Consider the following 13685-nt stretch of genomic DNA (forward strand, 5'->3'; position numbering starts at 1 on the left):
ACTCGAAAACAGGCTGAAATGAACTGGGGTAGCCAAAAGGAAATAATGGAAATATAATCATTGTTACATCTTGAAAGACTTATAAGGAAGTATATACTTTATTCTAAGTACAAGGGAACTATTTATATGTTTCAAGCATGAGTGATGTGATCTTTATGCTTTAGAAAAGTCTCTGTGGCAAAAGTGTGAAAAAAGTATGAAAAAATTGAAAAAAGTGTGAAAAAACGAGAAGGGCAAGACTAGATAGAGAAACTAGTTAGGAGTACAGTTGCCAGATAGAAAACAGGATGTTCAGTTAAATTTGAATTTCAGGGGAAAAAGTTGAGTTTCACATAAACAACAAATAATTTTTTAGTATAAGCGTGTCCCAAATTCTGTATGGTACATGCAAATGTCATTTAATATAAGGACTGAAAAAGTGTTGCTTTGGTAAGAAGGAAACCAAAGCAGATTATAGGGAGAGTACTTTTAGTGGAAGTAGGATGGTAGAAATCAGATTGCAGCGAGTTGAGGAATGAATGGAAAATAAAGAAGTTGAATCAGTGCCTGTAAACACTTCTTTCAGAAATTGATTTTGAAAGAGAAGAAAGAAGGGCTTGTTTATTTCGCTGCTTCTGAGAATTTCAGTGGTTGTTTTTCTTTATGTTGCCATTGTTAAGCCTCATGATGTGGGACTGTCTAATTGCAAATAACACCACACATTTTATATAATGTAATCAAGAATAAAAGAAAAATAATTCTTCCTTTATTTTCTTTGTAGGTATCAGTAAATTTTGCCTTTATTTCTTTCCCTTCTTTCTGTCATTCTCTGCCCTTCCTTTCTGAGTGATGTGCCTTTCTGGAGAAATTCAAGTCTTCTCTTGTTTTCACCAAACCCCAGCAGACTGCTTGAGGCTCCTGCCCTTTGACTCACTGGAATCTCTTTGTCAGCTGTTCGCCTTGTCAATGGATGGAAACAAGGTGTAGGGTAAGCGCCTGCCCAGGCAATTAACCAGGGAAAAGAGTGAGGTTCTCTACTGGCCCCTAGAAAAGCATTTTTGAGGGCTTTTCAATAAGGATCATTTTAAAGACAGGAGTGCTTTGAATACTTGAGATGCTCGTATATCTCCTATACCTCCGAGCACTTAAGATATTTCTTTAAAAGCACCAGTTTATCATGGAAAGAAGTCACTTACAAACCTTAAGAAACAATTATTTTCATTTCCTTTTCCTCCAATTAACCTAAATTCTCTTTAAATACTGTCTCCCCCTCACTTAGCAGTGCCTGGGAGTTAAAATGCCTGATACTTCCTCTGGAGCTCCTGTTGTGTCTAAAGTCAATTCCTTGACCCCATACCTAATAACTACTAGCTTAAGGTCTCTGGTTTCACTGGCAGAGATTTTCTTCTTCTCCTTATTTTGTTTTTGTTTATTTATTTGTTTTAGGGGAAAAAAAGAAAAGGGAAAACACACCCCAAACTGAACTCTTAGTGGCAAAGTTTATTTTCTCTAGGAAGATGGATCCTAAGTTTAGATCTTGACCTCTGAAAATAAATTCATTAGCCTGTGTAACTAGAATGGCAGACCAGTAGTTATGTTGATATTGATCTAATGCAAACATTTAACATGGATGTAGATCATTGTTTTAATATTTAACATTAAAATTCCATTATGGGGGAAAAAATTCCAAAGAAACAAAGCTAGAAAATACAGAAAATGTATTCTAGATTCTCTGGGCAAGATATGCAGAGATTTTTTCTTTGCCGTATTGAAAATGATCTCTAATAATGAAGATTTGTTTTTAATATCTTTAAATTTTTGATTCATTGAAGAAGTGACCATATAGGGAAAAAAATACATATTATTTTATTATATCCAATTCCAGTAATTTACACATTAATTATGGTAGGACATGTATGGCTATAACCTAGATATTACAATAGATCCAATATCAAGTTATATTGCACATGATCTGTATTGGACCCTGTGTTCCAACAGCAATTCTGACACCAGTTGAGTATCCCATAATTTAATCCAATTCTAACACTAACTACCCAAAGTTAATGCAGACTCCACAAGTTAAGGGGTCAGTCTCACAAGACTGCCCCTCTTCAGATATCAGTCACAAGTCTCTCGTGCCCTCAAGCCACTCCCATATCTTCCTAGCTGACTACAGATTCGGGGTTCCCCCTACCCCCCTTAGGTTCAGCCAAGTGGAAGAGATGCATAGGGCAGGATCCTGGGGAGGAGGGGGGCAGGACAGAGTTTCCATGTCTTTTTCTCATGAAATCCAGGTATGTGAACGTCCCAGCACATCAATGTGTTCATCAATCAGGAAGATCCGCTGAACTTCAGTATCCAGAATTTTTATATAGGATTTCAATACATAGGCATGATCAATTAAATAACTGGCCACATGATTGAAATCAATCTCCAGCCCCTTTTCCCTCCCTGGGGATTGGGGATGGGGCTGAAAGTTCTAACCTTTTAATCATGGGCTTGGTCTTTCTGCCTTGTTCAGCACCTCCCTTAAAACTATCTAAGGGCCCACGGGAGTCACTTTGTTAGCATAAACTTAGGTATGGTCAAAAGGAGCTCATTATGAATAACAAAGACAGTCCTGTTGCTCAGGAACTTTCAAGAGTATTTGAAACTCTATGCCAAAGACCAGATATATTCTTTATTATATCACACTCCTCAAGAGTATATTTGATTCACTCCCATAGCTTTAAGCAAGTGAAGTATTATTACGTTTATTATACTGCAGAGACATCTGGCACTAAGAACTTACATGATTGGCCCAAAGTCACGTAAGTAAATTCTAGAAAGGGTTGGAATCCCAGTTACCTTAGCTAATGATATGTCCATTTTCTGTAGATGTCAACTTAGACTATGAGATTCAGTTTTCCTAGAAAATTGTGAGGACTTCCATGAAATGTATACCAAAGAGACATTATCTACTCACAGTTTGGAAAGAATTATATTGACTTTTTAGAAATCTAGCTCTTTTAACTTGGGAAACATCCGTGTGGGATCTGCTTTAATCATTTCTCTGACTTGCAGCATTTTTCAGTGTAGTGTGACATACCTCCACCCTTTGCAAGGGTCCTCATAGTGAGTCTCAATACTTTTTTCTTGTAATGAGTCAGCATTTATTTTATATTGTCCACTTATAAACATCTTGCAGTTATAGATCAGGATTGTTACTGTCATCATTGGCTGGAGAAACTGAGAGGCAGAGAACTTTGTCCAGGAACTTAGATGCCAATCAACTACCATCATTTAAAAAATGTCTGCCCTGCTACTTTCCAGAAATGATTTGAGACCACTTTTAACAGGTTAAGTTGAGATAAGAAATAAAGAAAAACAAATAGATTAGATATAAGAAAGAGAAAATGGGATGAAGAGAAGAAAGATAAGAATACTAGCATAAGGATTAATAGAGAGGCAATATAAAAATTTACTGACAGGCATGGTGAACAGTATACAAAGTATATAGCTCTCTCAGAGGGTGGCATATTTTTAAAATATGGGCCAAATAGAAGCCATTGAGTAATATGACAGACATTTGCTTCAATCCTAATTTCATAGCCCATGTAAAAATAGAATTCATATCCTATGAATTTGGGGAGTGCTCTTTCGTTATCATTTCAAAATCTGAAATCATTCTTTGCACATTTCATTTTAATTTATATTCATTACAATCAGCATCATCTAAAGCTGTGCTGTCCAGTAATATAGTCACCAGCCACAAGTGGCTATTTGAGCATTTGAAATGCAGCTAGTCAGAAATGAGATGTGCTATAAATGTAAAATACATACTGGATTTTGAAAAAAAATGTATGAATAATTTTTAAATTATTAATTTCTTGTTGAAATTAAAATATTTTAGATATATTGAGTCAAGATATATTATTATTAATATTAAAATTAATTTTTCTTGTTTCCTTTTTGAAGGTGTCTACTGGGAATTCTAAAATTCCACATGTGGCTCGCATTTCTATTTGGACAGTGCTTTTCTAGAGAATTGATTTTCACTGTTATATTAAATGCCCTACAGAATCCTTCTCAATGTAAAATTTCAGATAGCCATAGCTTTGTGTGTATGTTCATACAACAGACTAATCAGTGCTGAACAAACACATGGATAAAATTAAGTCCTTAAAAGCCTAGTAAAAATATCAAGGATATAAAGTTACTGCATCAGAACACCAGCCTTTCTCATCTCTCAGGAAACCCACCCCTTTCATGGCAGGTCCTCAGCTTTCCCAGAGATTATGCATATAAGCGATGCTGATTGCTAATTGGGAGAGGCTTCTTTTGACTATAGTTCTAAAAGATCTATTATGAAATTGGCCCTTATTTTGCAAAATTGTGAAGCATTTGGGAACTTTGGAGAAAAATTATGACTTTACACAGATCTATATGTTTTTCTGATTTTATTGTTCCCTAAATAAATGGAAAAGAATATTTAATATGTATATAAAGGAGCTCGCAAAGTGAATATTTGTTTTTAGACATTCTAGGTGGGGGATGCCTATTGAAATAATAGAAGGACAGACTTAGAGGGATTAAGTTCTACCTAGTTCACTGCCTTAACCATTTTGGCCTTAATTTTTTCATCTGCAAAAATCCTCAGTAGTTAGGGATGCTCCTTTCAGCTTTAGGATTCTAGGTTGTAGACGCAAGTCCTAGGACATCTTTTGCTGTTTTGTTGGAATTCTTTTTCTGTGGAATACCAAAGGTGAGTGTAATGCTATATGGCATGACATTGTTCTGCCTGCCACTTGTTATGGTCTTGACTTTCCTTAACCTTTCTTTCTCTGCAGAGAATCACACAATGCAAAAGTCACTCTGTTTGACTTAGTGAGCCAAAGTATTCTTATCCATCATTTAGAATATTATTTCTTTAGACAAAGAACAGCACTTTAGTTCTGTGAAGGCACCCAGTGCTTCCTGGACTCCATGAAACCATAGGAACTTATATCATCTCCTTTTTTTTTTTTTTTTTGAGGAAGATTAGCCCTGAGTTAACTGCTGCCAATCCTCCTCTTTTCACTGAGGAAGACTGGCCCTGAGCTAACATCCATGCCCATCTTCCTCTACTTTATACCTGGGACGCCTGCCACAGCATGGCTTGCCAAGCAGTACCATGTCCGCACCCGGGGTCCGAACCAGCGAACCCCGGGCCGCCAAGAAGCAGAACATGCGAACTTACCACTGCACCACCGGGCCGGCCCAATCATCTCCTTCTTTTACATCTTGAACAGAATTGTTTTCTACTTTACTTTGCTAGATTCAACCAACTAATTTCATTGAACTGTTTATTGATTCTTCTTATATGTTAGGCAAGACGTAGAAATGAGCTTCCCCAATTTTCTAGGTTTATTCCTCATAAGACAGCTTCTGTCCCCAGGTGAATGTGTGCTGTCATTGACACCAGTCGCTGCAAGTGCCTGGGCCCTCATTTCTTCTCAGAGGTACAGTATAAGGGACAGCCGATGGAGATTGATTGGCCTGTTTACTTAGCAGCAGCATGAAAGTTCCTTTATGCTTGTGGCTATTTCCTAGCTGATAGGGGATTAATTCCTTGTTAATTAAAAGGCCATGTCTAGCTGTCCTAGTTTTCAATTGTCTTTCAGAGCAAAAGGAGCTTGCAGAATTGAACTTGGAGAATTAAACTTTAAAAACAATTTATAAATCTGTTTGGAGTACCAATTTGGCATTTGCTATCAGACTTTATCAGTTTTAATCAGATTTCTCTCACAGAAACTTTGAGGATACGTTAGTTATCCTGTACTTTCCTCTGCCCTTCTTGAAGTGGGGGATGTAGTGAGTTATTTATTTGAAATATATAAAAGCAAAGAATAATTTATATCAGAGTTATACCCTGGATAATTAAAGGTGGCTATTTTTTAGGATCATGTATCCATACAAGCACACTTATACAAGTATAGTCGGTTGAATCTCCAAGGAGCTTTTCCCTCTCACCCACCCTCACCCTTTTCTGTCTCCTTAAAATCTCTCTCCATATTACTTACTTCATTATGTTCGGGCCCACCTTTCTCTGACCAGCAGGACCTTGAGTAGATTCCCTGTGGAGTCCATCAGCTCTTCTCTGTAATTAGCTTCGTGGAGCTGCTGTGCAGTGATGCAAGAAGGCTTTAGCTTCCCCAGAGCCGCGCTTCACAGTCTAGCACACTCCTTATCTGTTGCTCCAGGGAGCCAGATACCAGGAAACCATTATGTTAATACAGCAACAGCAGCTCTTATTTTTTCAATCCCACAAAAACCACATGTGACCTGACATGATCTTAAGATATAAACAAGTACCCAACATACTTTTGGCCCCAGGGTGCTGAGTTTTCTTTCTCACCTGGCATTTTGGCCAAACCAAACCTCTAATCCATTCAATGAGGGCTGGTAATGCTATATTGTCCATTGTCTGACCTGGAAGTTCCCTGGGAGCAATAGTGTACAATGTTAACTGTTTTGTATACTGCCTTTTCATCTTCCTCTTATTTGAAGAAATTATGCTTTCCTCCAACAATTGCTATTTTACCTACTTGTCAGATATTGTACTAGCTTTTGTGAAATAAATTTTACCTTGTCGCTTATTTTCCTTTGAAAATTATTCTTGAGCAATGGACAATTTGCAAAGATTCAGAAGAATTAGTTTTATATTCTGTTTCCCACAACTTGCTTTTGATAACCTCCCAAATGTCCTGTCTAGATATACAGATTATAGACTAAGGCAGTCATTTTGACTTCTCAAAGCCCCTTCTAACTCTTGACTCTCCCTTTTTATTCTAATTAGGATTCTATACTTTTTATAAAATGTATATTTTGTTTTCTAAAGCCAAATGTGAATGTGCCAGATAATTTTAAAGCTTATTTAAAAAAATTTATTTCCTTTCTCCTCTAAGTAACAGTTAATTTTAAGATCAGCCTTCAAGAAGTCTAGAAAGCATTTTGGAAATAGTGGAATCCCTCGTTTTTCTCCTTTGGTAATTTCATTTCATATTATAATGTGAAGATTGTTAGAGTGTAAACCTACAGATATTTTTGAGAAATTAATATTGTTTTTAAAAATGATTGCCATACCTCATAGATGTATGTATGAGAATGTGAGGGAATGTTGGATATTTGGTAAGTAAAGTAAATTTTTTTAGTGATTTTCTTTTCCCACTTGTATCTTCAATTAACAATATGCCTTCTTTACTGTAACTTTGTACACCTCCTTTTAATTTTTTTAATGAAAATATTTCCTTCATTAAAAGATGTTTCACATTTGCAAATTGGATCTTGGAGTCAGGTCTTGATAACAGCTTCAACTCTGAGAGTCCATACCACTATTGGACAAGGGCAGGGGAGAGCTGCTGGGGAGAACCAGGCTCTCTGAAGGATGGGTTGGTGCTGGTCAGGGCCTCGACTAACCTGAACAAGTTTTCTGAGAGGAAGCTTTCTTGCCAGCTTCTCTGGAAGCTTGACTCAGTTCCCAAGTAACATGAGATGGTCAAAGGTGGGATTTGGTTCTGTGTTAGATGGAGCAGGCACCTTGATATTCTTGCTGATAGAGAGGGCACACCACACAACTCCAGCCTCTGGAAACTTTTGTGCTGGCTTAGGCCGCTTAGAGACTGAAAACCTACTACAGATCTTGGAATCCAGAGAGAAGGCCGGAAAGAGACTTGTCCATTGTGCCTCATATATTCATTGGTTCCAGTTGGCCACTAGTGCATACATGTACTCCCTTTTATAGTGTCAAAAGAAGGAAGGCTTCTATTTGTGACTCTAAAGAGAAGCTTCTTGTGTGTACATATAATCAGTTTGTGTATGCATCAGCATGTTACAGCAGACTGGGGGCTTCTTGCCCCCCTCCCATGTGAGTTTTCCTCCTCTCTTTCTGTCAAGCAGAATCTGGGAATTTGGTTGTGCAAATCAAATCCCAGTTGCTTGTAATGCTAAGTCTTGAACAAGTTTTATCCTTGTCACTAGAGAAAGTACTACTAAATTAACACCACTAGGTAATTTTGGGGTGTTTGTATGTATGTTCTTCTGTTTCCTTTTCTCTGATTGTAAGTGGTCCATACTGATTTTAAAAGTTTATAAATATAAATAAGAATAAAACCCTCCTGTAATCTTCCTCTCTGTAACAGGTTCGGTTAACATTATGAAATGAATGCTTACAGTCCTGTTTTCTATGCATATTATATTTTATATAGTTGAAATCAGACTATATGTAAATTTTCTTTTTTTTTGAATAGTCACATTTTCTTATGCTATTAACATTTTTCGTATAGCTAAAACATGGATTCTAGGAGAATAATCATGTTTTTAAGGGTGTATTGAGTCACAAAATTTCAGGAGATCTATTTTAGGCATTTATTGAATTTTTAAAATAATACCAATGAAAATTACTGTACTATAGCTAATATACTAGTATTAGTCATAGCAGCTTCCTTTAAGTGAAGAACTTAAATATTTGCCTATAAAAAATTTGCAGTGCTAACTCACTAACTCATCACTGAATGGTAGCTGAATTTCTTCTAAGGTTTTATCCTGGATGTAGAACAGTGTTTCTTAACATTTGTTTCGTCTCCAGCCCTCTGAGAATTCAGAGAAAGCTATGAAACTTCTTCCCAGAGAAATGCATATTCACACAAAAAACTAATTGTAATGATAATCAATTATGATATGCCAGGCACTCTGCCAACTGCTTTACGTCTGTTATTTCATTTAATCCTCATAGCAGCGCTGTAAGGAAGGCACTATTATCCTCATTTTTGAGATAAGGACATTGAAGCATTAGAGATTTGGTAATTTGCCCACACCCATAGAGCTAGTAAATGGGGTTCAGACTCTGATTTTTATGACCCCAAAGCCCATCCCCTCAATCTTGGTGTACCTAGTTTTAGAGAGCTTATAAATTTCCTAAAGCCTACTTATCGATACTCATGTTAAGGACACCTTACCTTTTGCAATCCAGAGATTTTCATTGGCAGTGAAGAGTATGTATGATTAATGAATCTTGCTGTTTTTGTAACTTATTTAATTAATATATAAGTATTTGTTGAACATCTACTATTCTAAATACTTGTTAGATTCTGTGATATGGCCCTTATCCCTAAGGAGTTTACTATCTGCATGGGGCGACAAGAGTTATATACATAAAACAATGAGAAAAAGTACAAATATAAAGTTGAATATACAGTGATTAGACATTTCCATAAGCTATACAAGAAAATTAATCTCTTTACTTTGCCATACCTTGATGCAATTGTCATTCTTTGATTCTTCAATTTATAAGGGGAAAATCAAATCTAAAAGGCCACCATGTCCTCTGGGAACCTGGAAGATTCACTGTGTCATAAAAATGAGGTCTATAAAGTGAGACTCTGAGAACTAAATATATATCACATCCAGATTCCTGAGTGGTTTCATCAGCATCATCTGTTAGCCCCAGGGAGCATGCCCAATAAGAAGATTGAAGAATGTGTAGCCAGCTCTCAAGCATTCAAACCATGGATCACAGGGCAATTCTGTTAAGTTGAACGTGTAGCGTAGCAGAACACCTTGGTAGTTGCTGCATTTTGACTCAAGTAGGGTTCCTGCTGACAGAGAGAACTTCAGTACTTCAGATGATGCAGCCTAGCCTTGAGTCATGCAGGAGCAATAATCTACTAACTTTAGAGGAAACGATCAGGCGTGGGAAGCTTATTTAAACTGACCACCTGACAATCAAGTCTGTCAAAAAGAGTGGCTGTGGCTATAATTCAAAGAACTGCTTTCTACAGGAGCATAGTATGGGAAAGTTGTACATCTGACTTGAGCAGCTGCTGTATACAAGGTTATCACAGATAATGGCTATTGTAAGATATGAAAAATGAATTATGTCAAGCGTTCTACTAACATGACCCTCATCAAGTATTTTTACAGTTTTCGAATTTTACTCTTTTAAAACTTTAATCATTTGAGCTTTACATATGATAGAAGTCATTTATAAATGGCATTAGAATTTTCATTTCAAAGCATATGGAAACTTAGTGCTGCTAATCTTGCTATATAGTTTATCTCCTTCCATTTATGAGTCATTTTTATTTGAAATGTCTAAAAAGAATATTTTGTATACAGTTGTGTAATAAATTTGTGCTGTATTTTAAAAAGTTTAATAAATTGTTTTAAATTTCGTTTCACATAATGTTTCCATAATCCCTGCAACTTCACTTGTTAGCATTAATTTTTAAAGTGGGGCAAGGATGTTATGAAGACCTATTATGTCTAAGAAGCCCCTAGATGGAAAATATTTCTAAAGAACAGAAATTCCTATCATTGTTCACAAATCATCATTTGAATCTATCCAGCTACTAGTTTTTGTAAGTAGTTTTCTAGACATATATGCAAATATCTTGATGAATTTTATTTAATTTCGAAAGAAAAATATACCAACTCTTTATAATTTTTTAAATTCATTCCTAGAGAGAAATATAATTGAAAGGAAAACATTCCTTTTCATATTTGCATTGAGAAGAGACTCTAGTTGTTTTTGAGGTAAATAGATTGACGTTAAATGTCTATCACACTTTGGCTTCACAGAGAGAATTCAAGACATAATAACTGTCCAACTTTTGAATTTGCTGTGTGTGTGTATAGGGGGCTTAAACAAGACCTTGTGGTTTCATAATAAGCAGGGCTTAGGGACAGTAAAACTTGACATTCTTAAGTGTTAGTAGTAATTGTCCCTATAGCCCTATGCAGTTGTCTTCTTGTTAACGATGTAGAAGCCAGAGTTGTAAACTGAGTGTGTACCCAAGGCGCTACTGTAAATTGCAAATAACATTCATGCGGTCTCTTTGACCTAAGACTAAATTGGGATAGAGGAAAGAGAATAAAGAATTTTCGAGAAGTAGAAGTCAAGAACAAAGTTTACACTCGAAGGATGGACGTGTGCAAATGTTCTCTAAGTTTTTGCAGTGAGATTTATTTAGATGGACCTTTTCACGTCTGCCAATACTCCTTTGCTTAAGAGCCAAGCACTAGATTGGGGCAGCCTCTGCTGCTGGGGCGTGTGTTTGTTGGCAATAATGCACTCATGAGATAATACAAATAATCAGTGAGGGAATAATTAATGATGTGGCAGGGAATATTTTTTGATAAATGCTTGGGGAATGAGGTGACAGGCGTGAAATTAGAAAATTCCTTCAGCGATCTAAAATATAAATAGCTTTCGGAACTGAAAAGAGTTTCACAGCTGAAGATTTTATTGTGTTGAGAGGAAAAACTTTTTTCTCTCCCCCACTCCCTCCTCCTTTGCAAGTTGTTTGTCCATTCACAAAACAAATACTCTGAAGCCTAGCACGGCTCATGGGAATAAATTTCAGGTCGAATTAGTACAGTTTCCTTGCTGTCAGGATGCTGGAATTAATGGTGTTTTGATGACACGAATTTTGAAGGGCAAACAAAGAAGCTGAAGGGAGAGAGACATGACTCCTTAGAAGCTTGGTCCTCCTCTCCCCCAGCCTCTCTTGTCTTCCCTGTCATCCGTCTGCCAATCTCCCTGTCCATGGTTAGTTAAAGGCGCTTTTTATCCTCCTTTCTTTCCCACAGAGTTTGCCAGATCCGGCCCGGTGCCTGGGTTCCAGGAGGACACGCTGCAGTTGGCCTTCATCGACTTGAGACAAGTAAGTCTTTGTGTTTTTGTTTTTTGTTTTTCTTTTAAGATGTGTGACTGAAGACCATCAGGTCTTAAGGAAAACGGGAGGGGTGGGGGATTGGCGTTGGCGATTCACACTGGAGACCTAAGGGTTTTTTCCTGTGTTTGAGGCTACCTCTTTTATTTAGCTATCTGGGATCCTTAGCTATGGTGGAGTTAAAGGTTTTGTGGGTAGAAGGGAAGGCAGGAGGTGGGAGGAGGGACCCAGAGAGTAGAGAGACTCAAGTGACCCTCAAGTGATGTGACCCATTGTGCTATAGTTGGCTTCTGCAGACACAGCAAAAAGATAACTCAGCAAACCAATGCTAAGCAGGTGCACTGATGCAGAGACCGCCTGCCTGGAGAACTTTTGTTTGCAGATAATGAGGGCAGCAGCATTTAAGGAAAATGAAATATTTTATATTCTAGATTGCTGGTTTGGTTTGTTGACTTTTTTCTGTTCCCTTAGTCTTCCCATCCCCTCCTTTGTAGAATGTGGTCAGCCGTGAGTGACTAAGTCATTTTAGAAGATGATTAGCAAAGACCCTGACCAGTCATGCTAACCTGACAGGTAACCCTATTTAGTGTGATGAAAGCTGGTCTTAGGCACCTGAGCTTTGCAAGCCCATAAGACAGAAAGAGTCATTCTCTCGGGCAGTTGCTTGCAGATTGAAATGGGTGGGTTGGTAGGCCTTGGTGGTTTGGGTATAGAGGAGCAGGATGGGCGGGGGCCGAAAGACCGAGAGAGTTAACTGGGCTCTGTCATCTCTTCACTCTGAAGATGGATGGGGTTGGATAGAAAGTGTGAATGAAGTTAGAATCAATGACTGATGCTTCTCTCCTATTAAAACAATCTTTTTTTTGTCTGTTTTAAAAAAGGGGCTGGCTTTGTTTCTCCTGCCATAATGATGCAGTGCCTCTTGTTTTCAGAGCTGACATAGTTTGCATTCTGAAAACTTTTAGATGCCCAGGGTATTTCTTAAAGCTGTAGGACCCCTTGTATCGGTAGTCTCCTTACCACTGTGACTTGATTCATGCTGGAACAGCTTTTAACCCGTAATGGATGGCCTGAGCTACTCCTAAATCCTTGTGGATGGGTAGTGTAATCTGTCATCTGATGACAATTCTGGAAAGCCCTGTTAAGCAGAAAACAGAAAATTGTGTCTCTTTAAACCCGCCAAAGTTTGAGGATTCAGGCCGCGTCCCAGAAACGTGTGTCAACTTAATATTTGGGACCGGGGGTGGCGGGGTGGGGGGGAGGGCGCGGTTCTCTTACACATAAAGGCTTTCCCAGCATGGTCACAAATGAAGCTGAGTATCACTTAAGACCTTCCACCTGTGGATTCAGCAGCTCAACCGAGGCATTCAGGTTTTAACCCCTTGGCTGATATAAGACTGAAAGATTAGGGTTTTGTAGAGTGGTATCTGTTGGACTTTACCCCTGCATTTCTTCTCAGAAACTTCTGAGTCAATTGGCTTTTCTTGGAAAGCAGAAATTGAATTTCATTGGAGAAACACATCCAAGGAAGAACATTTCCCTTCTCACTATTCATGAGAAGGAAGTGTAGTCATTCTCTCTAGTTTGTGGTTTTGGTCCCTATGGAAAGCAACTAGTGTTCACAGAAAATGTTAACTAAGGGAGTAAGTTAGAAAACACAGCCAAAATAAGGTGGATCTGAGCCGGGGATGAATGCTCAAGTACTTGTGAGCTCTCAGAGAGCACTGTTGTTTATGCTCAAGTTCCTATTTTCTATTGCATTTCTGTTCTTGGAGTTCCTTTTATGATGTTTTAGCAGTAGAAACCCAAATTCCAAAATTTTACTAATAATGAAAGAGTATGCCTCTTCCTATTGAATCTATCTCCTAATTTCTATTTATGTCTGTCTCTATTAAAGCAGCTTAAATTTTCCTAACCTAAATCGTTTGAAAAACTTTTCTAGCTCTCAGGCTGTGGCTCATTTTTACCAGGGCTCAGGTAGGTTTGAGTTATTGCAAGAAAAATGATCTTTCCATA

The 13685-nt window shown here is 37.7% G+C and overlaps 1 protein-coding gene across 3 annotated transcripts in view; it reads left to right on the plus strand.

Moving 5' to 3' along the window:
• Positions 1–13685, plus strand: part of EXOC6B (exocyst complex component 6B) — a 577176-nt gene that overhangs the window by 420194 nt on the left and 143297 nt on the right. For all 3 annotated transcript variants that reach the window (XM_046661413.1, XM_046661415.1, XM_046661414.1), the window contains one exon: positions 11587–11660. In XM_046661413.1, the coding sequence (XP_046517369.1) occupies positions 11587–11660 (74 nt within the window). The remainder of the gene's footprint in view (positions 1–11586; positions 11661–13685) is intronic.

Source organism: Equus quagga, chromosome 5 (genome assembly GCF_021613505.1).
Source record: "Equus quagga isolate Etosha38 chromosome 5, UCLA_HA_Equagga_1.0, whole genome shotgun sequence".
NCBI classification, from domain to species: Eukaryota; Metazoa; Chordata; class Mammalia; order Perissodactyla; family Equidae; genus Equus; species Equus quagga.